Source organism: Hyaena hyaena, unplaced genomic scaffold, assembly GCF_003009895.1.
Source record: "Hyaena hyaena isolate Hyena2069 unplaced genomic scaffold, ASM300989v1 scaffold_120, whole genome shotgun sequence".
Lineage (NCBI taxonomy): Eukaryota > Metazoa > Chordata > Mammalia > Carnivora > Hyaenidae > Hyaena > Hyaena hyaena.
Genome location: NW_024080752.1, coordinates 505,098 through 526,929, shown reverse-complemented (window position 1 = coordinate 526,929; position 21,832 = coordinate 505,098). Strand labels below are relative to the sequence as shown.

Genomic DNA, 21,832 nt, shown 5'->3' with positions numbered 1-21,832 from the left:
CTGAAATCGAAATGGAGGATTAAGCTCATCTAGTCAACATCTTCATTCAAGCAGTGGTCAGAGTCTGCAAATGTATCTTCAATAAACTGAGATTTGAGGCAGAACAAAAAAATAGAAAAATTAAAAGCCTATATATCCCAAGCACCAATAATGGAGGCTAAGCAATTATACCTACAAAGTCTTATTGACAGGTCTTTTCCTGATGGAAAATCCTGAGACTTCAAGCACTGTGACTTTACAGAAGGCAGGTTGGTTTAACGAGGAAACTTACTTTTAATAAAAAGACAATCAACAGTATTTCTTTTGGGCACTTATTCAGTATTTCACAGATCCTCAACAAGTTTTGAGGTAGGTTAAATACTAGCATTGTATTTCACAAAATAAAACTTAGGCAAAGGTTGTATCACTTGTGGTAAACTACAGCGTCCTAGAGTCCTATCATGGTCAAGAATGACATGGTCTCCGTGATATTTCAGATTAAACATCTCTGATGTAAATTTAATGGTGACAGCTTGCAAATATTCACCAAAAAAAAGAAAGGCTATGTATTACAGAAATCAAAAATTCTACACTAGGGTATTTCATAATTCTTAAATGGATCCTACAATGATTATATATTGTTGAATAACCTACTTGCTCCCATAACAAATATATTTACATGTGACCGACCCTTAAAATTACAAACTAAAACATTACTGATTTCATTGCTTTTCTGCCTTTTGGGGTAGGTGGAGGAGGAAGATAATCAGCAAGCCTTACACAGTGCGAGGCAGCCTTTAAGTGCAGGTGCTATGTTCAAGGCACCATTTATAATGATTTGGGGTCATAGGAAAGCAAGTATACAGATGGAGCCAAGATCTAGAAAAGATGCCTGGATCCCATAAGAGGAGTGCCCTGTGCAAGTCAAAGACAAGGAAAAAAATACTATCATCTCAGGCTACTGATCTTCATTGTCATGCTACAGCATTATAACACCTATGGGAAGAACTCCTAATAGAGCAGTAAATGTATCCCAATAAAATGTTACTTAAATTCTTACTATCTAGATAAACCACAAGTAAAACTAAATTGGTATTTTTATTAAAATGACACCTACAGAAGTAAAATATCTAAATATTTTAATATTAATATGTTCCACCTATCACGTAAATGACTCTAAATGTCATGAGCCTAATTCACTTAGCTCGTTAGAATTACTTATCTTTATTTACCAGAATTTAGCTCATCCTGACATGGATTCCTGGGCCAGTCTTCTCATGTAAATGTTTTAGTATAAAGTTCCTTTTATTTAAACAAGTGTCAAATATGAGTAATAATACAGGATTAAGAGTGGTTAATTAATAACTGAGAAATTATAAGAAAAACATCATTCTATTATAAAATATAGCATTCAGCAACGTGAATCCCAAGAGTGAGGATAGACACTTATGCTTCTGAATAGACTGAACAGCATGGCTGAACAAGATTTGAGTCAAAGCAGCAAGAAAAAAAGGAGGGAGGGGCCACAGGAGGCAGAGTATTGAAGCCTTTTATTCTAGTGTCCCCTAAATTGACTGTGGAAGTAAAAAGTTTCTACATTAAAAAAGTTTATATAAATTACATGAATTGCAATTTTCATAAAAGTCAAAATGAAATGTTCTGCATAGGACAAAAGATATGCCTAAGCAACATATCGTATCTGCACAAGGCCACTGAATGTCATGGATATTAATAACAAATGATAAAGCTTAAGTCTATGACAGACAAAACAAAGAGTTCAGTTTAGTATTCTATAAGCCCAAGACTGTAAACTACTTACTATACAAAAGCTCTAATGACATACAGAGTTTTGTGTAGGAACTCTTGTGCTTCTGGTTGGCACATCATCTGCTTTTTAATATGTGAAATTAATACAGACATTTGTGAGAGGTTGTGCAAAACTACTGTATTTACAAAAATGGCACAAAAGTGAATTCAACAGTCAATGCACATGCACACTTCATTCACATCTTCAACAAAAGATATTCTAACACTACAGAACTGAGTAAGAATACTAGCTTCAATGGCAGCTGTTAAGCACTAGAGTCACATAAGTTACACCAGAATGGGCAAATATTGCCCAAGTAAAATTCTATTGTTAAAGCTGAAACAGGTTTAAGGCCATTCAAGTTCAAGCACAGAGATACAAATCTTTCAGAGCCCCATCTATTTTTGTTTGAAGAACGTGACCTTTCTTCCAACTTGTGGTCTTAAACTTCTGTTTTTACAAAACCCAAAAGGAAAATACAGAAGAAATCAATACAATAGAGGTTATATTAAATAAGAGTAACATACAAAGCTATTTAAGATGAGTTAAAGACAGCCAAAACATTACAATTGTAAAACTTGCTTGTTACTTGTTGAACCAGTCCTACACTAGTAGTTAGGTACTATATACAATTATTTTCAAGTAGATTACTTTATGTTGCTCTAACATGTTCTCTTTATCAGTGCACTGTTAAACTAATCAAAAACTCTACACATGTATATTCCCTTACAACAGCAGCACACACTACCGCTACCTGCAAAGCTGTCATTCTCAAATGACTTAGTGAATGAAAGGAAACAAAAAGCAGAGAAAGTAACATATTAAGGAGAAATAATGGGAATTGGAAGATTCATGCAGTTCAGCTCTTTTAATCAGCCAGCCAGCTTGCTGGCAACAAGGGATGGTTTCCGTTGAGGAAGGTCCTGTGGAGTGGGAATGTGGTCACCAGTGACCTCTGTCTTATCCGGAGCTGCAGTAGGAAGCTGCTTGTTCTTCATTTTTGCTTTAGCCATGTTGTAATCCCCAGAATCAAAATATTTTTGCTACAAGAAAAAAAAAAATCAGGCTGGAATTTACAACTTTCATATGCAATCAATGAATTTAAGATGGAGATGTAACCTAACCTGTCAGCATAAAATAAAATAATCTAAAAAAATTCAAACAAAAACATTAACATAGATTAAATAGCAAAGCTTTCATTTACTAACAGAAAAACCAGAAATTCTTGCTTGAATTATTTTGACAATAAAAACAATTCACCATCTTGCATTTAGGATGTGCCACACACTTTCAATTATTAAAACATTATTTATAGCTCCTGTTACCAAGAATGAACATTTATGTAAGGATTTAAAATCATTTACTTGAGGGAGACTAGGGTGGCTCAGTCAGTTAAGTATCCAACTCCTGGTCTCAGCTCAGTTCTTGACCTCAAGGTTCTGAGTTCAAGTCCTGAGTTGGGCTCCACACTGCGCACGGAACCCACTTAAAAATTATATACATAAATAAAAATAAAATCTTTTTTTTGAATGAAGGTAGTTCACTAAAATCAAATTTAAGGTTAAAATATAAATGCTAGGGTAACAAGAAATAAACTCATTAGAAATTAATTATCACTTAAAGTGCAGATCCCGGGGCGCCTGGGTGGCTTAGTCGGGTAAGTGTCCGGCTTTGTCTCAGGTCATGATCTCATGGTTCGTGGGTTCGAGCCTCACATCAGGCTCTGTGCTGACTTCTAGCTCAGAGCCTGGAGCCTGTTTCAGATTTTGTGTCTTCCTCTCTCTCTGACCCTCCCTGCTCACGGTCTCTCTCTCTCAGAAATAAATAAAATATTTTAAAAAACGCAGAACTCTATCCTACACTTCCATTTTTCACTTAAGACGCTAAAGAAGTACAACTGCCATTCCTTTTAAGGTAGAAGGACGAATAAGGTAACAAAGATACCCTGGTTTCCAACTTCTACCTATCATGTTTAACCTACCTTTACGGACTGCTTACTATACATAAGGCAATGTGTGACTATTGGAGATATAAAGATGAACAACAGTCGAGTATTCCAATCATTATACTATTTTAAGTACACAAGGTGCTATGGGTGTTCAAAGGGGAGGATTTTAACCTTTTTAGAGTATGCAAGCACCTCACTGACAAAAGCAGAAAGGAAAGGGGGAAAAATTCTCTTTGAGATTTCAGGGAAATCTCACATGGTGAATGAAGTAGCTGGGAATTCACAGCTTGGTCTAAGATTGCTGAGTGGCCTAGGACAAGGTCTCAGTGGCTGCCTCCCTCAAGGAACTACTCTTTGATAAGACAGCTCAGGCCTAAAGCCAAAGGGTCTCAAGCTAGAAACTGCTTTTCATGTTGTCACTCTACACAGAACACACTGAGCAGTTAACAAGGAAACTGGGACCAGGCCCTTCTAACGCTTGGTGCAGCTTTATTTCTGCATATTTTAAAATGAGTATTGTGGGGGCACCTAACTGGCTCAGTTGTGAGTGTGACTTCAGCTTAGGTCATGATCTCAGAGTTCTTGGGTTTGAGCCCCACCCATGCTGGCCTTTGTGCTGAGAGCACAGAGCCTGCTTCAGATTCTGTCTCCCTCTCTCTGCCCCTGCCCACTAGCGTGAGCAGAATCTCTCTCAAAAATAAACATTAAAAAAATGTGTGGTGAAAAAAAATCTCAGAATTTCTGAATCACATTAGAGCTTCTGCATCATATTAGAGAACTCCTTCTGAAATTCTACAGGAGAACAAAGCAGACTGCCAAATTCTTTACTCAGTCAAAAGCACAAAATGAGAAATTTAACACACAATATATATTTTAGGCAGATTTCCCCCATTGTAGTAAAGTCAGTTTCTAATGATCCTCTTTTATAGTAAGCACAAGTTCATCACAAGGGGTTCTCACTTAATTGTTAGGCTACTCTGCTTGGGGGAAAAGGAATTAAATGTCTTTAATATGGCTAAAGACAAAACTAAAATCAGTGCTTAACAATTTTAACTGCTCCAGAGATAGGAGTGAACTAAATCAGTGTTTCTCACTTTAGGAAAAATGTCTAACAAGGCTATGAGTTGTCTTCAACAATTTTAAGTTTTGCATTTTAAGTAAAAATCTTTAAAAATTAACAAAACATGGGGGGGAGCCTTAGTGGCTCAGTTGGATAAGCGTCCAACTTTGGCTCAGATCATGATCTCACAGTTCATGGATTTGAGCCCTGCATTGGGGCTGTGTTGACAGCTCAGAGCCTGGATTCTGTTTCGGATTCTGTGTCTCCCTTTCTTTCTCTCTCTGCCTCTCTCCTGCTCTTTCTCTGTGTCATTCTCTCTCAAAAACAAATAAACATTTAAAAAATTTAACAAAATATACTCTGGGTCGTCAGGTGACAATCTTATATAACACCTCCCCCCCGCTTATTTAGGGGTCACATTTACATCAGTATTTATAACTGCAGTGACACTAAGTAATCACCTAAAGTGACAAATTAACTAATTTTAAGGCCATTTTACTTAAAACTGGATCCTCACTTTTTCTGGGGCTTCACAAACTCCATAAATATAAAAAAACATGGGCCAGACTTCTTGATATCCCTCCCAGCTTTAACAGTCTGTGCCACACTGTTCAAGTCACCTTCTTAAAAGCCTAAAATAGGTATAAAAATATTAACGAGTTCAGTATAACAGAAAGGGACCAAATATAAGCATCTAATCAATCCTCCCAGAGAAGAAACTGTTCACAGATACTAAGGTAATTAAAAAAAAAAAATACTAAGGTAACAGGCCAGCTTGCTATTGTGACGAAGGAAAACTAAAACCTAAGACCCTGACACCTAAAAAATTCAAAACTCTTTTAAAATAGTAAGAAATGATATAGTTGAATATAAGACTTCATTCCCCAATATAAAAGTGCTTATTCATTGACATTTTGGTATAATGCAAAATCATTCAAGAGTTCTCTTCTCAAATTCTATTTCTTGATTCAGGCAGTATGTTCTCTTTCACAACCACTTACAGATAAAAGATTTATAAATTTTGACTTGAAAATACATAAATTACGCTCAAGATTAATAAAGAAAAAGTTTCCTAAACACTTAATAGTCAATGAAATCCAAATAATAATTTCATAGTCAAAGATGATTATATAATTTCATATATAAAAATCATACCTGATGGCACCATTTCAAAATTAGATTTGATACAACTACATTCTACATAGCTGTATTTGCAAGGAGTATGTATCTCATTCTGCTTTTTCTATTTATCCCCTACATTATGGTCTTCATAATAATGCTTGCAAATAACCACAAAATATTCTATTTTGTTGACTTGTTACAATGTATTCCTCTGCTGCTGAAGAGTGATGCTGCTTCTAATTATAAAGCTACAAATAAATAGTATCTTCAAACTTCCAGACTTTTTCCTCATATTGAATTATACTCTTAGATTAATTTGCAAGGGGTTATTCAAAGAATATGAACACTTATATAAATCTTGATCCATATCCCTTTCCACAATAATACTAAATGCTACCCACAAAGAGAATATTAACTATATTCAACTTCAACCTCGCCAGTGGTTATTATTATAAATATTCTTCTAATTTACGCATTTGTGTACTATGAAATGATATAATTTACATTTCACTGATTTCTATCATGGATAAACATTTTTCTGTTTCTAATAGTTCTTCTGATAAAATGTATTACGTAGGGGAACGTGAATGTTTTTTTATGTACTACAGGTATTAATTATCACTTTTGTAAGAATTTCCCCACTGAATTACTTCTCATGGAACAGAGGATTTATATTTTTATATATTTGGTATAATTCCTTCTTGCCATCCTATTATTACAAAGCTGTGAACTTTATTCTTTTATAAGACAAAGAAAATTCCATATTTTGTCACTTTTAAAACTATGTTTTCATTTATTTATTTTAATTCTGTAAGAATTTTATTAGGTGAGCTTTATTTTTTCTCTTATAGGTAATCTCTATGTCTAACATAGGGCTTGAATTCACAACCTGGAGATAAAGAGTCATACATTCTACCGACCTGAGCCAGCCGGGTAACCCTGTGAAAATACTTTTGGTAAAAGGACAAACAATCTATGGTTTGACTTACATGTGGAATCTAAAAACATTAAATTCCCAAAACAGCAGAATGATGGTTGCAGAGGCTGAAGGGTGAGGGAAATGGGGAGATACTGGTCAGAGGGCACAATCTTTCCAATTATAAAGATGAATAAGAAGTTCCAGGTATCTAATGTACAATAAGTTAACAATACTGAATTGTATACTTGAAAGTGGCCCGGAAAGTACAGCTTTAATGTTCTCACCATTAACAACAACAAAACAGTAATTATGTGTGGTAAGGGATGTGTTAACTAACCTTACTGGTAAGCATTTTACAATATATATATTTATCAAATCATCACATTGCACACCTTAAACTTACACAATGTTGTATGTCAATAGTATCTCAATAAAGCTGGGAAAAAATATCCTTTTGCAATTTGATTTGAGAAAATAATCCATATATAACTATTGCCAATACCTACACATGTAAACATACATACACATACATACACATACGGACATGTTTTTTTACTCAGCATGCAGCAGATACGAGTATATTCAAGGTATTTATTTTAGGAAAAACATGATTTGGCACCTGATACTATTAATTCTTTTTTCCCTCTGCTCCCTATATGGTAAATAATTTAAATGTAGTTAAACCGAAGATGGAGTCCTTTAATTTTTTTTTACAAATGGGTTAGAAAGAAAACCTAAGGAATGAGCATGTAGCAGCATCTCAATTAAAATTTCATTATTGAGCAATAATGGTTTCTACCTCACGAAGAATGAGTAAGATTTTGAAAAAATATTTTCAGTAACCTCAACTACTAAAATTACCATGTTTAAGTTGTATTAGAGTAACTCTGTAAAATGTATTATGTAAAGGAGATAATAAGCTCTGCCTTTTTACAAGTGATCATTTCATCTAAATAAAAATTATCTTTAGCCTTTGCATGGAAATCATCTTTAAAACAAGTAAAAGTTAAAAAATATTGGCAGAAGGATAAATGTCAGCTTCTGGATAGTTCCTGCTTTTGGAAAGAAGGGTGGGTGGGGTGAAGGAAAGAAGGGGGCAGGGGATATATACATACATGTGGTAGGTTTCAACTATATCTACATTTTCTTTCTTACCAAGATAAAACTGAAGTAAATACGACAAAATATATTAAGTCTGAGTGGTGAGTACATGGGTTCTGCTCTATTATCTGCACTTTCTACATGCTTGAAATAGTTTATAGTTAAAAGTAATGAGATGTAGAGATGTACATTCTTATCACACAGATTTATACAGTAAACAATATAAAATATTAGAAAAAATGATATATATCTATGTATATATTTGTACCTGATAAGGTAGAGTTATATACACACAGACACCCATTTCATAACAGCAACCAGCACAGTGAGTTCACAGGATTTAAGCATTTGAAGATTACATATAAGAACTTACCCCTTTCTGCAATCGTTTCCTTAAGAAATCTGAACCTCCAGGTTTTTGTCCCAAATGAGGATACCTTGCTTTTAATTTTGCTTCTTCAGCTTTCTCTGGACTAGTCACTTTATCTTCCATTTCCTGAAATAATTTAAAATAAATTACTTCTCTATTAAAATTCACCTATTTAAAATAATTCACCTTTTAATATCTGGACCCTGACTTTGTCGAATACCAAATAATGCAGCATCTGACTAAGAAATCAAGCACAGAAGCTTTTAAAACATCTCTGTCTTGTTTTTCAAATGATCCATGTGATAGCTCTATTATAGCTGTGATGCATGTGTACACCCCACACACTGGATAAAAATATCAAGATAACTCAGCTCTGAAGTCTTGCTTGCCATTACTTTCCAGTCATGTATAATACATTTATAGTTAGTCACCTTCCAAGGAACTCATCAGCTCTTTGCCTATATTTAGAGAACCATCTTAATACTGTTAAAATACAAGAGCTTTCTGAACTCCTATAATTCAAATTCATGTATAATTGGAAGCTCTGAGATTCTAGAATAGAAATGAACAGTAGCTTATTTACCAGCAGATTTTCCCTTTTATTTGTTTAAAAAATTTTTTAATGTTTTTTATTTATTTCTGAGAGAGAGAAAGCACGAACAGGGGAGGGTGGTCAGAGAGGGAGATACAGAATCTGAAACGGGCTCCAGGCTCTGAGCTAGCTGTCAGCACAGTGCCCGACGCAGGGCTCGAATCCACGAACCGTGAGATCATGACTTGAGCCGACGTCCTACGCTTAACGGACTGAGCCACCCAGGTGCTCCTTATTTGTTTTTTAAAAGATTGTACTTTTCTTAAGTAATCTCTACACCTAATGTGGGGCTTGAGCTGCCAACCCCAAGATCAAGAGTTGCATGATCCACCAACTGAGCCAGCCAGGACCCCTGACCTTGGTAATTTTAAAGAGAAACATCATTTTTATCGACCTTCATATCAGTGTATATTATTCCCTAATTTCCCCCCATATTTAATGACAAACACTGCTCATGTCAAAGATCCCATCCTTTATCAAAAATGTGTTTTTCTGTAAAACACATTTTACATGTAAAATAAATGACTGTAAATATTTTAAGCCTATTCATTTTTTTTTTTTTAATGTAATCTGTACAACCAATATGGGGCTTGAACTCATGACCCTAGGATCAAGAGTTACATGCCTGGGGCACCTGCATGACTCAGTTGGTTAAGTGTCCAACTTCAGCTCAGGTCATGATCTCCCACTTCATGGGTTCGAACCTGGCAACAGGCTCTGTGCTGACAAGCTCAGAGCCTGGAGCCTGCTTCTGATTACTGTCTCTTCCTCTCTCTCTGTCCCTCCTCTGCTCATACTCTGTCTCTCACAAATAAACATTAAAAAAAAGTTGCATGCTCTTCAGACTGAGCCAGCCAAGAACCCCTAAGCCTATTCACGTTTCTTTTTAAGCATAAAGAATTTAATATAAATTTTATGTGATACGGGAGACTAAAGAAACAGTTAAACCTGATTTTTATACTAGGTTTGATCAAAAGTACAGAGAAAAAACACAATAAGACAAAAGGAGTATGACGTGAGAGTGGTAAATAGAGGAAAACAGCAGGGCCTATTTGTTCAGTTTTTTCAGGGCCCCTCCATCTTTATAGATAAGTAACTCACTAAACCAGCCTCAGTCCTGGGAAGAGGTCAGTCCTTTCAGTTGTCTCTCATTTCAGGAGGTGGTGGTAAAGATGGGAGTAGATATCCATCTAAAATAGGTCTGTATATGGTATGAGGCATTTAAGAAGGGACATTTCTCTTGTCCTGACTTTTGTCAGTTTTCCCAAGATCCCATCTGCAGACTCTGGAGGAAGTGGGGTGTCTTTGTCACCTCTTCACGGTCAACAGAAACTATTTGTCAAGTTGAAAAAGGTACTGTCTCTTTCCATTCTTTCTCCTCTTCTCAACTTCTCTTCATTCCCCCTTCCAAGGGCATGTGGTCTCCCCACCTGGGGCACGAAGTGGTGGCAGAGCCAAGAGGCCTCCACCTAAGCCTATTCATTTTTAACACCAGTCTTGATACTGCCTACTTTCTTTCCAAGAGCCATATTTTAAGGGGAAGCAATGTTTATGACTTTGTGGTAAATACTGAGAAGAAAGAATGAATCAAGAAAAACAAGTTGCCCTAATAGGTGATGCTGGGCAACGGCAAGGTACATCTTCCAGCTAAAAGACCCTTTTCTGCATACCAGCTAGGCAAAATCATACACCTTTGCATATCTTGATTCCTCCAGATTATTTACAAATGTCAAAAAGCAGGAATGTTATTGGGGCGCCCGGGTGGCTTAGTCGGTTAAGCGTCCGACTTTCGCTCAGGTCATGATCTCGCGGTTCGTGGGTTCGAGCCCCGCGTCGGGCTCTGTGCTGACTGCCAGCTCAGAGCCTGGAGCCTGTTTCAGAGTCTGTGACTCCCTCTCTCTCTGACCCTCCCCTGCTCATGCTGTCTCTCTCTCTCCTAGAAATAAATAAATAAAACATTTAAAAAAAAAAAAAAGCAGGAATGTTATATCCATAAATGTCAAGGCTACTGTTCTTGTACAGCAAGTTGTTTATGCCCAAAATGACATGAATTTTGCATTTATTTTTCAAAATTACATTCACACATGCTTTATAATCAGCTCTGTTCACCTTATATATCGTCAGTATTTCCCTCATCTTGACTGGCATCTTCATCTGTTACTACATCTTCTCATTTTTAGTCTTAGAGGATTTTGAGATTAAAACTGCTATCAAATATACTTTTTCTGTGGGGCTTCCTTTATATGTATGCTCCTTTCTGCTTCAAGTGTTCTATCTTCCTTTTATGCTATAGTTTCATGCATCTATTTAGATTTCCAGTCTAAGACATCACCTCACTTGATGTACACAAAATTCAACTATGCCATCAGAGATAGAGACTCTAAATAGTATTAGTGGTGATTCTGCCAGTCATTCCATTCAAGAATATGCCCCAGAGAGCTCAAGTGTGAGGTGTGTGAGGCAAACCTGCCGTTCCCATGATGATCTCAATCCTGGGCCTCTTTCAGAGTTTAAGCATATCAATGTTCTGTTTATCAACTTAGTATTTAAAAACTGAGTCCCTACATACAAGTCTACTACCTCAGCAGTCAATCAACTGAAAAATCAGCCACTGGATTAAAAAAGTGACTACTTGTCTTACTGAGAATTGATGGGGCTGTTTCCACTATGATTATGACTTCGTTGCGGTTTTTCAAGAGTAAATTTAGTTAAATGCTATTCCTGCCTTACTAACTTTGGAATCTAACCCTTATGTAAGGTATGACTACATTGAATTCATCATAAAAGCTAGAGAAATATTGTAAATTTAAGGTTACCAGTTTAGTGCAAGAAGATGGGCGGGGTCACTGCAACCTGTCCAGCTGTATTCACAGTGGTGCTACTCAGAGGGAACTGCAAGAAGGAACCTACTCTTGGGTCCTTCTGTACAGTTCTATTTTCTAAGCTCGATAACCGTGAAATTTGGATGTTAGTTGAAAAGGACTATAACTTGATTATAGCCTTTGAGTCCTTGAACATTAAAAAAAATTTTTTTTTTAATGTTTATCTGAAGTTAGCTCCAGGCTCCGAGATGTCAGCAGAGAGCCCAATGCTGGACTCAAACCCACAAATCTGAGTTGAAGTCAGATACTTAAATGAGCCACCCAGGGCCCCCTCTCGCACATTCAAATTAAAGAATGTCAACAAGAGTTCTACATTTCTGCTAAAACCATCCAGCTTTCTTGGGCCTGGGAATAAAGACTCTCCACTTCCTGTGTTTGATTTGATTTGTCTTACATCTAAGAGAAATTCCTTAACATTTCTGGTATAGAGGTAGCAACTGTCCCTATTTTCCAGTGTTTCTGCAGGTTTCCCTTGTTTTATGTAAGAGAGGGGGGGAAAGTTAAACACAATATACCATCATATCTGGCACTCCCTTATTTTCTTAATAAAGAATACTTTCACGTATATGTTTATATATAATATACATATTACGTTCAATTAAATCGAATTAGTTTACTATAAAAACGTGTGGACAAACAGCATTTACAGAAGTACCATTTAGGTTTAGAATGGATCTACGTGTCCTAGAAAAAACAAAATCATTGAACGTTCTTGCCCAATACATAGCACAAGGTTAAGTGCCTGCTAGCTGCAATTTTGTAGCTGGATTTAGAATTTCAGCTGCATTTACCACCAAAAGGGGGAAAAATATGACCAAAGCTGTATTTTTAAAACAGAGTATATACCATCAACAAATCTACAACACTTTTCACGGATCATACAGAAACATTCTTAACCTTTTGCCAATGTATAGTTAAAAGACCTTACTGACAAGCAAGTTGAAATGGCTGGATCTTGTAGAGTGAATTATAAATAACACGTCAGGTGGCAGACCGTCCACTGGCATTCAGCCAACACTTACCCTTCTTTGAAACACTTCTCTGAAACATTGCTAGAAGCCTGAAACTACCTTTCCCAGACTGAACTCCGATTAGGTTCTGCTAACGGCCAACTACACAGATTAAAAAGCATGAGAGAAAAAATCCACTCTGTTCCTGATGAGCCACCAACAATGTGAACATCAACAATAGCCCATGAGCTCCTGCAGGAGGGCCTCAAGCAGATCATAAGGGGCTAGTACAGCTGTTCCATGAGAGTATGTGTAGGGGATGGTGGGCTAGAATAGTGCCCACTTGTGCAGAATCAACAACTTTCTATAATCTCTCACCTGTAGAAACATTGTCTTCCCCCTTTATCCCTGCATCCCCTTCTAATAACTTGTAAGCTAATTCCCTAAATCGCATCTCTTTCTGTGTGAAATACCCAAAGTGGTTTATACTGTCCAGGCAGGAAGCTAGTCAATAAAATCAGGTAACATAAGCAATTTATCCCTACAGCCATGTTAAAAAATGGAAAAGGTCACAGAGAATTTGGTGTGATTCCATGTTTTGGGACATCTTTCAAAGTAACTCCTAAAAAATTTATTTCAGCTAGAATGAAAATAAATCTTGAAAAAGGTCTGAGATATAGAAACAAATAGCAAAGAGGGGTGACTGGATGGTTCTGTCAGTTAAGTGTCCGACTTTGGCTCAGGTCATGATTTCATGGATCATGCTTGAGCCCAATGCTGGGATCTGTGCTGACAGCTCAGAGCTTGGAGCCTGCTTTGGATTTTGTCTCCCTCTCTCTGTCCCTCATCCATTCACATTGTCTCTGTCTCTCTCTCAAAAGTAAATAAACATCAAAAAAAATTTTTTTTCAAAGGTAAGAAATAGCAAAGAAATTGGAATACATTAATGTATACTGACAAGTCACTTTAATAATTTTGCCCCCAGCTTTGCTGAGATATAATCAACACACTCGCTTTTCAAGTTTTAATGTCTTAATATGTGAGGTTAAATAAAACAAAAGGAAAACAAACAAAAGGGGAGGCTGGCTGGCTCAGTTGGTACAGCATGCAACTCTTGATCTTAGGGTTTTGAGTTTGAGCCCTTCAACAGGAGAGTTTACGTTAGAAACAAACAAATAAATAAATACAAAAGTACTATGTAACACAGTTTAAGTGTTCTATGGTCCACATCATTTGGAAAGGATATGTGATATTAATGTAACATTTTGTTTAATTAAGAAAGTATGATAAAATTTCAAGGGGAATCAATTACATAACAGAAATGAAGTATGTAATGTCCATACTAACAGTAGAGATAAAATGGAAGAAAAATTAATCATGAAGGAAAAAACCCAAAAACCTGGGAGATCAAGAAAAAAAAAAAGGAAAAAAAAGTGGGGTGCCAAAAATTATTATTAGGGATGCAGAGAATCTAAATATTCATGCCTCTAATAAAAAGCCTCCAAAGATATAAAGAAAAAATTGACTGAATTACACTAACAAATGACAAGTCTATCAGCACAGATTTCAACACGCTTTCCTCAAAAATTGATAAGTGAAAAAGACAAAGTAGTCAAGATATCAGATTTTATTTCTGTACCCAGTTAGGAAATATATATTCTTCTCAAGCACAATGGAAAAACTGACCAAATAATAGGCTATGAAATAAGTCTTAACAATTTCATCCAGACCACCATCTATGACTGTAATTCACAAGATCAAAGGCCAACAATAAAAAAATTCATATATCCCTATTAGGAAACTAAAATAGCTTAACTCATTAAAACTCTAATGTGCATAGGGGCGCCTGGGTGGCTCAGTCAGTTAAACATCCAGCTGTGGCTCAGGTCATGATCTCATAGTTTATGAATTCAAGCTCGAGCCCCATGTTGGGCTCTGTGCTGACAGCTTGCAGCCTGGAGCCTGTTCAGATTCTGTGTCTCCCCGCCCTCAATAAATAAAACTGCAATGTATATAAGCTTAAAAACACAAATTACTAAAATAATTCATGGTTAAAGAAGAATAATGGGAATAAAAAATAACATGGAACTCAATGATAAAAATTCTATACTTACCAAACTTGTAGGATTCAACAAATGTCCCTTAAGGGCGCATATTAAAAAAGAAAACTAAAAGTCAATGAGTTATATATCCAAATTTAGTAGTTAAAGAACAGAACCAAAAGAGAATATGAGAAAATAAAAAGCAGACGTTAACGAAATAAAAAGCCAATACAATAGAGGGGATCAACAAAATAGAGAAATGACCATCTTAACCAGGAAGTATTTTAACCAAAATTCAAATCTGGGGGTCCCTGAGTGGCTATATCAGTTAAGCGTCGGCTTTTGATTTCAGCTCAGGTCATAATTTCATGGGTTTGTGGGTTCAAGCCCTGCATCAGGTTCTGCGTGCTTGGGATTCTCTCTCTCCCTCTCTCTCGCAGAATAAATAAATTAAAAAAAAAAAACCTCTACTCTGTTTTCAAAATTTTATTCTCCAAGACACTTTTGTGTCACAAAGCAATGTTACTGCAGATGCTCCAATGTGAGTAGATTCACTCAGCTAAGTGGTTTCTATGCTGACAATACCTTTGGTAAGGAGGAGAGTAGAAAAAGGATCATTACAATTGCAGAACATTTCACCATAGGCTACAAACTGGGGAAGCTGAAACCCAGGATTGTCATAACAAAGATATATGCATATAATATACAAAAAAATACTTAAAAACAATATTTTAAATGAAGGTTATCTTCTTAAGTACATTTATCTTCATTATATACTCTATACTTAGCACATAGCCTAACATTTATTGTTTAGGCACTTGTATTTTTGTGAATTAGTCTACTAAAACATATTAGATGTCCTTTTTTGTTGAGTAGGTGGGGTATAGGGAATAAAAACATATATATAAAGAACATTCAAACAATTAAGGATTATTATGTCATGGACTGATAATAAGTATGAATGACTGATACCACTTTTCCACTTTCAACAGAGATGCTACATAGCAATATCAGCAATAAAAATCTGATCACTCTAAGCAAATTCTCTATCTGCTCAGCAATATGTTCACTGATGCACTGATTGATTAATAAGTAGAAAAGATTAACGAAAGCCAACAAATCCTTTGGGATATTGCCAGTAAGGTATCAGAACTGTTATCGATCTCTAAGGGGAAAACACTGTGTTCCAATTAAGTCCTTGCTGCTTGCGCAGTGCCTGGCATTTAACAGGTGTTCAATAAAAAGCCTAATGAATGAACACAATGTACTCCCGTTGTTTCAATAAAGCTAAGAAACTTTCCAAACACCTGACAGTTTCACTATTAGCTTATCTTTGAAATATGTTATGGTAGCAGACACAGAGGCAAGCCTAAAACAATGCTGTGCATGCAGCACATTTGATAAATAGCAACTAGAAAGATTTTAAAACTTTTCTGAGGTTTACTTCTAGATTGTTAGGATTCAAGGGTTGCACACAAACCAAACCAGCAAATTATGGCTTAAAAATTAAAATTAAAAACCCTCTTGAGGGGCACCTGAGTGGCTCAGTTGGTTAGGCACCATACTCTTGACTTCTGCCCAGGTCTCATATGATCTCATGGTTCCGGGGTTCATGCGCTTGAGCCCTTCATTGGGCTCCGCATTGACAGTATGGAGGCTGCTTGGGATTCTCTCTCCCTCTCTGCCCCTCCCCTGCTCGCACACTCTCTCTCTCTAAATAAATAAAACAACATCAAAAATCCTCTTAAAGCTTTTAGTTACCAACAGAAAATGCCAACACTAACTGCAATTTTGTAAAAGCTGGGAAAATGGGAAAGCAGTTTGTACCCACTCTTTAGTGATGACATATGGACCTAATAGTTCTCTTCCTTTTCCACTACTCTCAAAAGCACCAAGCATTATCTTTTAAACTGACAAAAATGTTTCCGTTGGGAGCCCCACTTGTGTTAGCTTCTTCCAAGACATCTTACTAACTTAATTTGATCAATATTGTAGTAAAATCTCTAGAAAACCTGCTCTTGAGATCTTTTTAAAAAACTTAAAAGCAATACATATGAATATATATGCATATATACATTCCTTTACACTCTCTCAGATTTCTTAAGTAGGCCTAAACAAAGGTTTTTATATTACTATAGTCTATCCTTCCCCCTTTGAAGGTGCAGTATAAGCTTTGTGATTTGTGTTAAGATAGTACTTTGGCAATGGTTTCAACTGAAAATTTGAGAAAAATTCATTCAACCAACATTTTCTGAACAAGGAGATGAATGGAATGAATCAGGTAAGATAGGAGCTATGGGAGAAAAGATAAATAAAGGAGAGTCCATGACTTTAAGATGTTCACAATGAAAATAGAATTATGTGTTTTAAGTCTCCACTATGCATCTTCTCACGCCAGGACAAGAATGCACACATGTCTGACAGAGCTGAGTGTTATTCAAAATGGAATTCACAGGTGATAGATCCACGAGGTCTCTGCTAAAAAAAATTTTTAATGCCTTCACTTCATTGATAATCTATAAGAAAAAATATAAGTATACACCAGCACATATGAATTGCTATCTCATGTCTAAGCACTCGCTACATATTTCCATTTCAGCTTTCATTCATGACAGAGACTGAGCAGTACTACTCCAATTGTCCAGAAGAGTGAGAAAAGAAAAGAGTTGAATTTAAAATGTAAATGATGTATTTTTGTTCTTAGAGTTAAATGATCACAGATTACCCTAAAAAAACACAACAGAGGGGTGCCTGGGTGGCTCAGTGAGTTAAGTGCCTGATTTCAACTCAGGTCATGATCTCATGGCTCATGGGTTTCTGCCCTGTGTGCAGGGCTCTGTGGTGACAGCTCAGAGGCTAGAGCCTGGAGCCTGCTTTGGATTCTGCGTTGTTTTCCGTCTCTCTTTGCCCCTCCCCCACTCGTGCTGTCTCTCCCTCTCAAAAATAAACATTAAAAAAAAAAAAAGAAAAAAAGGACAACTGAATCATCACATGACCGTGGGGAGCAGGCTTGCCATACTTATGCCATACTTAAAATGTTCCTAGCATTTAACAATTGCTACCATTCTCAATATGTTGGAAATTTACTTTAAGCAAAATACTATGCCACAATGAATAATTTACACTAATTTTGTCTGTATCTGTCTTAATCTAAAATAAATTTTAAGTAATCTCTGTCCAACCTGGGCTCAAATCACGACCCCCAAGATCAAAAATCACATGCTCCACCAACTGAGCCAACCAGGTGCCTTATTTTTTTAAATGTTTATTTTTGCAACAGAATGTGAGCAAGCAGGGGAGGGGCAGAGAGAGAATCCCAAGTAGGCTCTGCACTTCCAGTGCGGAGCCCAACACAGGGCTCGAACCCAGAACAGTGAGATCATGACCTGAGTCCCAAAACCAAGTGTCAGTTACTTAACTGAATGTGCACCCAGGCGCCTCAATGTTTATTTTTTGAGAGCGAGAGAGGGACAGAGAGAGAGAGAGAGAGCGCGTGAAAGCACGAGAGAGCGAAAGGACGAGAGCACACCAGTGGGGGAGGGAAGGGAGGGGAGGGGAGGGGGGGGGGGGGGGGGGAGGGGGAGGGGGAGGGAGAGAAGACAGAGAATCCAAAGCTGGCTCTGCGCTATCAGCACAAAGCCAGACATGAGGCTTGAACTCAGGAACTGGTGAGACTGTGACCTGAGCTGAAGTGGGATGCTCAACTGACTGAGCCACGGAGGAGTCCGACCCATTTTAATTTTAAAGCATTGCTAAAGAGATAGGTGTTTATACTTATTTTCATGTTTATACATATTTAATATCCCAATAAAAAAGTGGTCCATACAGCTTTCTTCTCTTAACAAGGGGCATGAACTACTCAGAGAAATACCTCTTACTCCAGGCAGTCTCATCTATTTACCTCACTAAACTTTTCAGAGGCCAACGTACCATAAAACTAAAGCTATTTTAGCTGAATACTTTGGCTTTAATTGAAAGGTCAACTGGGTACACGGAGAATAATCCTATTTTTTAGGTCATCTAACTATTCTTCCAAAATAGAAGAAACAGGTGATTTGGCCCATAGGAACACAGAAGTGACTCTGCACATTCTCCTCATGTTTAGGGATGGTATCTATGCTACGGGACACTTAACATCTACAGCCAATCCCTAATTCAAGAAGGGACATTATATTACCAACACACTTTGGTATTAATGACAACAGACCTAAAACAAAAGGACTGGAGTTAAAATTTTAATATAGACCTTTATGAAAACGTTCAAACAGGTTTAATATTGTTAAGCATAATATTAGGTTGTTCCAAGTAAAACCATCTGCCTGTAGAAATCAACACTTTACACTTTGGCAACACACTAAAAATCTCATAAAAAAAAAACCTACAAAGCACACCACTGTACATCAGAAGTCAAAACTGAGGTTGATTTCAGTATTTAGGACAAGATAGCACAGACATGGATTTGTTGTTTTTTGGGGGTTCTTAAATCCCAGGCAATTATGAACACCGCAATAAAGGTTTTTCAATAAATAACTGATAATTCATGTTATAGTTAGGATTGTAATCTTTAAACTATATTTTTTTGTCCTATAAGCCCATGTTTTTGTAAAGTGTGAAAAATACCGAACATAATTTTCCTTGGAATAATCCTGAATAATACAGTAAACTGGCCTATTATCTATGCAATTGCTTTCTTCTTTTTTTAAATATTTACAGGCAATGTAAGAGAACCATTCAACTGAAGAAAAGTTATCATGGTAAGAACGTATGGAGTGGGTTTAAAACACTAATACACTAATCAAATTTCCAACCTGTTTAGGAGCATGGGCAGAACATGAAGCAGATGCCTTTACAAAGTCCAAGTACTAGACCAAATCCTATTTATAATGCTGTCTGATTTTTCAAGGAAAGGTGCTGGTAACTCTCCATAAACAATTTAAGAAACAAGATATGGCCTTTGTAAGCCAGCCACAAGTACCTAGGTGGGTAGAGCTGCAGAAATAATAATGGTGGAAGGGGTAAGAACTAGCACAGACAAAACCAAGTCTTAATATTCTTAATTCGAATCATACTGATTTGTGAAATATTTTCCTACATCTGAAGATTACAAGTGAGTGTACAAAATATTCCTGTTGCTACAAAAATCCAGGTCAACTAAGTTGGTAAAAAATTTTCAATTCCAAGCATTTGATTTTCAGTCAAGTACCATATGCGGTTCTCAGTGGCTCATATTTCTGAGCACACAGTGTGCTAAATAAATATTGTAAGTTACCCCCGTCATTTAAGCCTCACAACAAGCAGACAAAGCAAGTATTATCATTTGAGAGATGAGGAAATTGGAAACTAAAGAGTTTAGCGACTGACCAAGGTTATGCGGCCAACAAGGACAGGATCGGAAAGGCCAGCCCAGGTCTAACTCACCGCCCTAACACGAGATACAGCCTCTGGAGTTAAAAGCATGCCGACAATACTAGTAGCTGAAGAGTTAGTTCTTCAAGAGAAAAATTAAACTTCCTACGCCAAGTGAGGCACATGGAAAAACTCACGTTCCACCGCAAAAACGGAGTCCTGAGCTCGCATGTACAGTGGAGTGTAAGGAAAAAGGCGACACACCGAGGCGCTAGAAAAGGCGAGTCTCAGGCAAGACGCGGACAATGTGCAAACTCCCACCACGCGGGCGCCAATCACCAGTCAGGCGGGCTGCAGATCTGGGAGAGCTCGGCCCTCACGGCCGAGGCGTCCAGGCAGCTCCAGGTCTCCGCAGCAAGCGCAGCGGGCCGACTCCGGGCGCGCCCCTCCGCACGCGGCGGGAGCAGGCCGCCCGGCAGGCTCCGCCCGCGGCAAGCTCGCCTCTGGGCCTTCCGAGCCCCCGGGACCACTTCCCGTGCACACTCACCTTCTGCTCCTCCGCGGAGGCTGCCTCGGGGACTTCCGCGGACATAGTGCTCCCTCTGCAAACGAGACGCCGGGAGAGGACAAGATTACCGGGTGGCCGGGGCCGCCCGGCCGCCGCACCGCCTCAGGCCCGCCCGCCCCCGCTCTCCGAGCGCCCGCTCGGGCCGCCTCCGCCCGCGAAAATGGCCGCCGCCTTATGACGACACGGAGCCTCGCCGCGCTCGGCGGCCGGCAACTGCAGCTCGCCGCGGCCCCGCAGCCGGGCCCGCACCGCGCCCCTGCCTACCTTACCCCGCTTCTCCGGCTCTGCGACGCCGAAGCACTTCCTTTCTTCCTTCAAAGGTCGCGGCTCGCGCCTCACCTCACATCCGTCTGCCAGATGCTTCCTGGGAATTGTAGTTTATAAGTGGAGCCGCCTGTCCCCGCCCTTTCCTGCCGGTTCTGAGAACTTCACTATTTCTACTTTCCTGGACTCGCCTCGTGCCGTTCTCCTACTCGCTCCCCGCAGTGTAATCAAGCATAATTTGGGGGGGGGGGGGCGCTTCAAAGCTCTGTGCTACTTCCTCCAGAAGCCTCTTCCTGCTCCCCTTTGCTAACCAGATTCATCTTTCACATCCCAAATTCTGCACCGTCACCTCAGGCTTTTCCTGAGCCACTACCCTAGGTTAGATTCACTTCTTAAATGCCTTCCCATCTCTGTATGGCCCTTCACAACACACACTGTACCATTAGACGTATCATTAAAGACACCTTCCTACTCAAATAAGCCACATCAGGGCAAGGGCCTCGTCCATATTTGCTTATGTTTCAGTCCCAGAGCCCAGCATTCCCTAGATGTTCAATAAATATCTGACGAAATAATTCAATTTCCATTCATTTGTCCACTCCTGGAGGTCCACTCCCACAACTTTACTGAAACCCCTGCCACCAATGACTTTCTTAACTACCAAATCAGTTGGCTTTACATTTTATCCTCATAATAATCAACATCTGAAATAGCTACTGGCAATACTGTGCAGGGTGATTGATTCCAATGAAGAGTTTCTCAGAAACTTCGGAATAGGACTGCCCTCTAAGAGTGAAACTAGTAAAAAGCAGCAGATAATGAATGCAGTCTTGCGGGAATTTAGAAACCAGCAAAAAACTCAACCAGAGTTTCCTAGGAAGA

The 21,832-nt window shown here is 38.1% G+C and overlaps 1 protein-coding gene across 4 annotated transcripts; it reads right to left on the bottom strand.

The window, feature by feature from the left end:
• Positions 1 to 2,639: 2,639 nt before the first annotated feature.
• Positions 2,640 to 21,439, bottom strand: ARPP19 (cAMP regulated phosphoprotein 19). Of its 4 annotated transcripts, none has more exons than XM_039237119.1 (6): positions 21,391 to 21,439; positions 20,951 to 21,050; positions 20,666 to 20,720; positions 14,845 to 14,871; positions 8,310 to 8,432; positions 2,640 to 2,829 (listed from the first exon to the last, which is right to left on the bottom strand). In XM_039237119.1, the coding sequence occupies exons 3-6, from the start codon at positions 20,708 to 20,710 to the stop codon at positions 2,659 to 2,661; spliced, it is 366 nt and encodes a 121-aa protein (XP_039093050.1). In that variant the 5' UTR covers positions 20,711 to 20,720; positions 20,951 to 21,050; positions 21,391 to 21,439; the 3' UTR covers positions 2,640 to 2,658. The 4 variants fall into 4 exon arrangements, with proteins under 4 accessions (XP_039093050.1, XP_039093051.1, XP_039093052.1 ...); XM_039237120.1 differs by having other exon boundaries at positions 20,956 to 21,050; XM_039237121.1 differs by lacking the exons at positions 14,845 to 14,871; positions 21,391 to 21,439 and having other exon boundaries at positions 20,951 to 21,044.
• Positions 21,440 to 21,832: the final 393 nt, after the last annotated feature.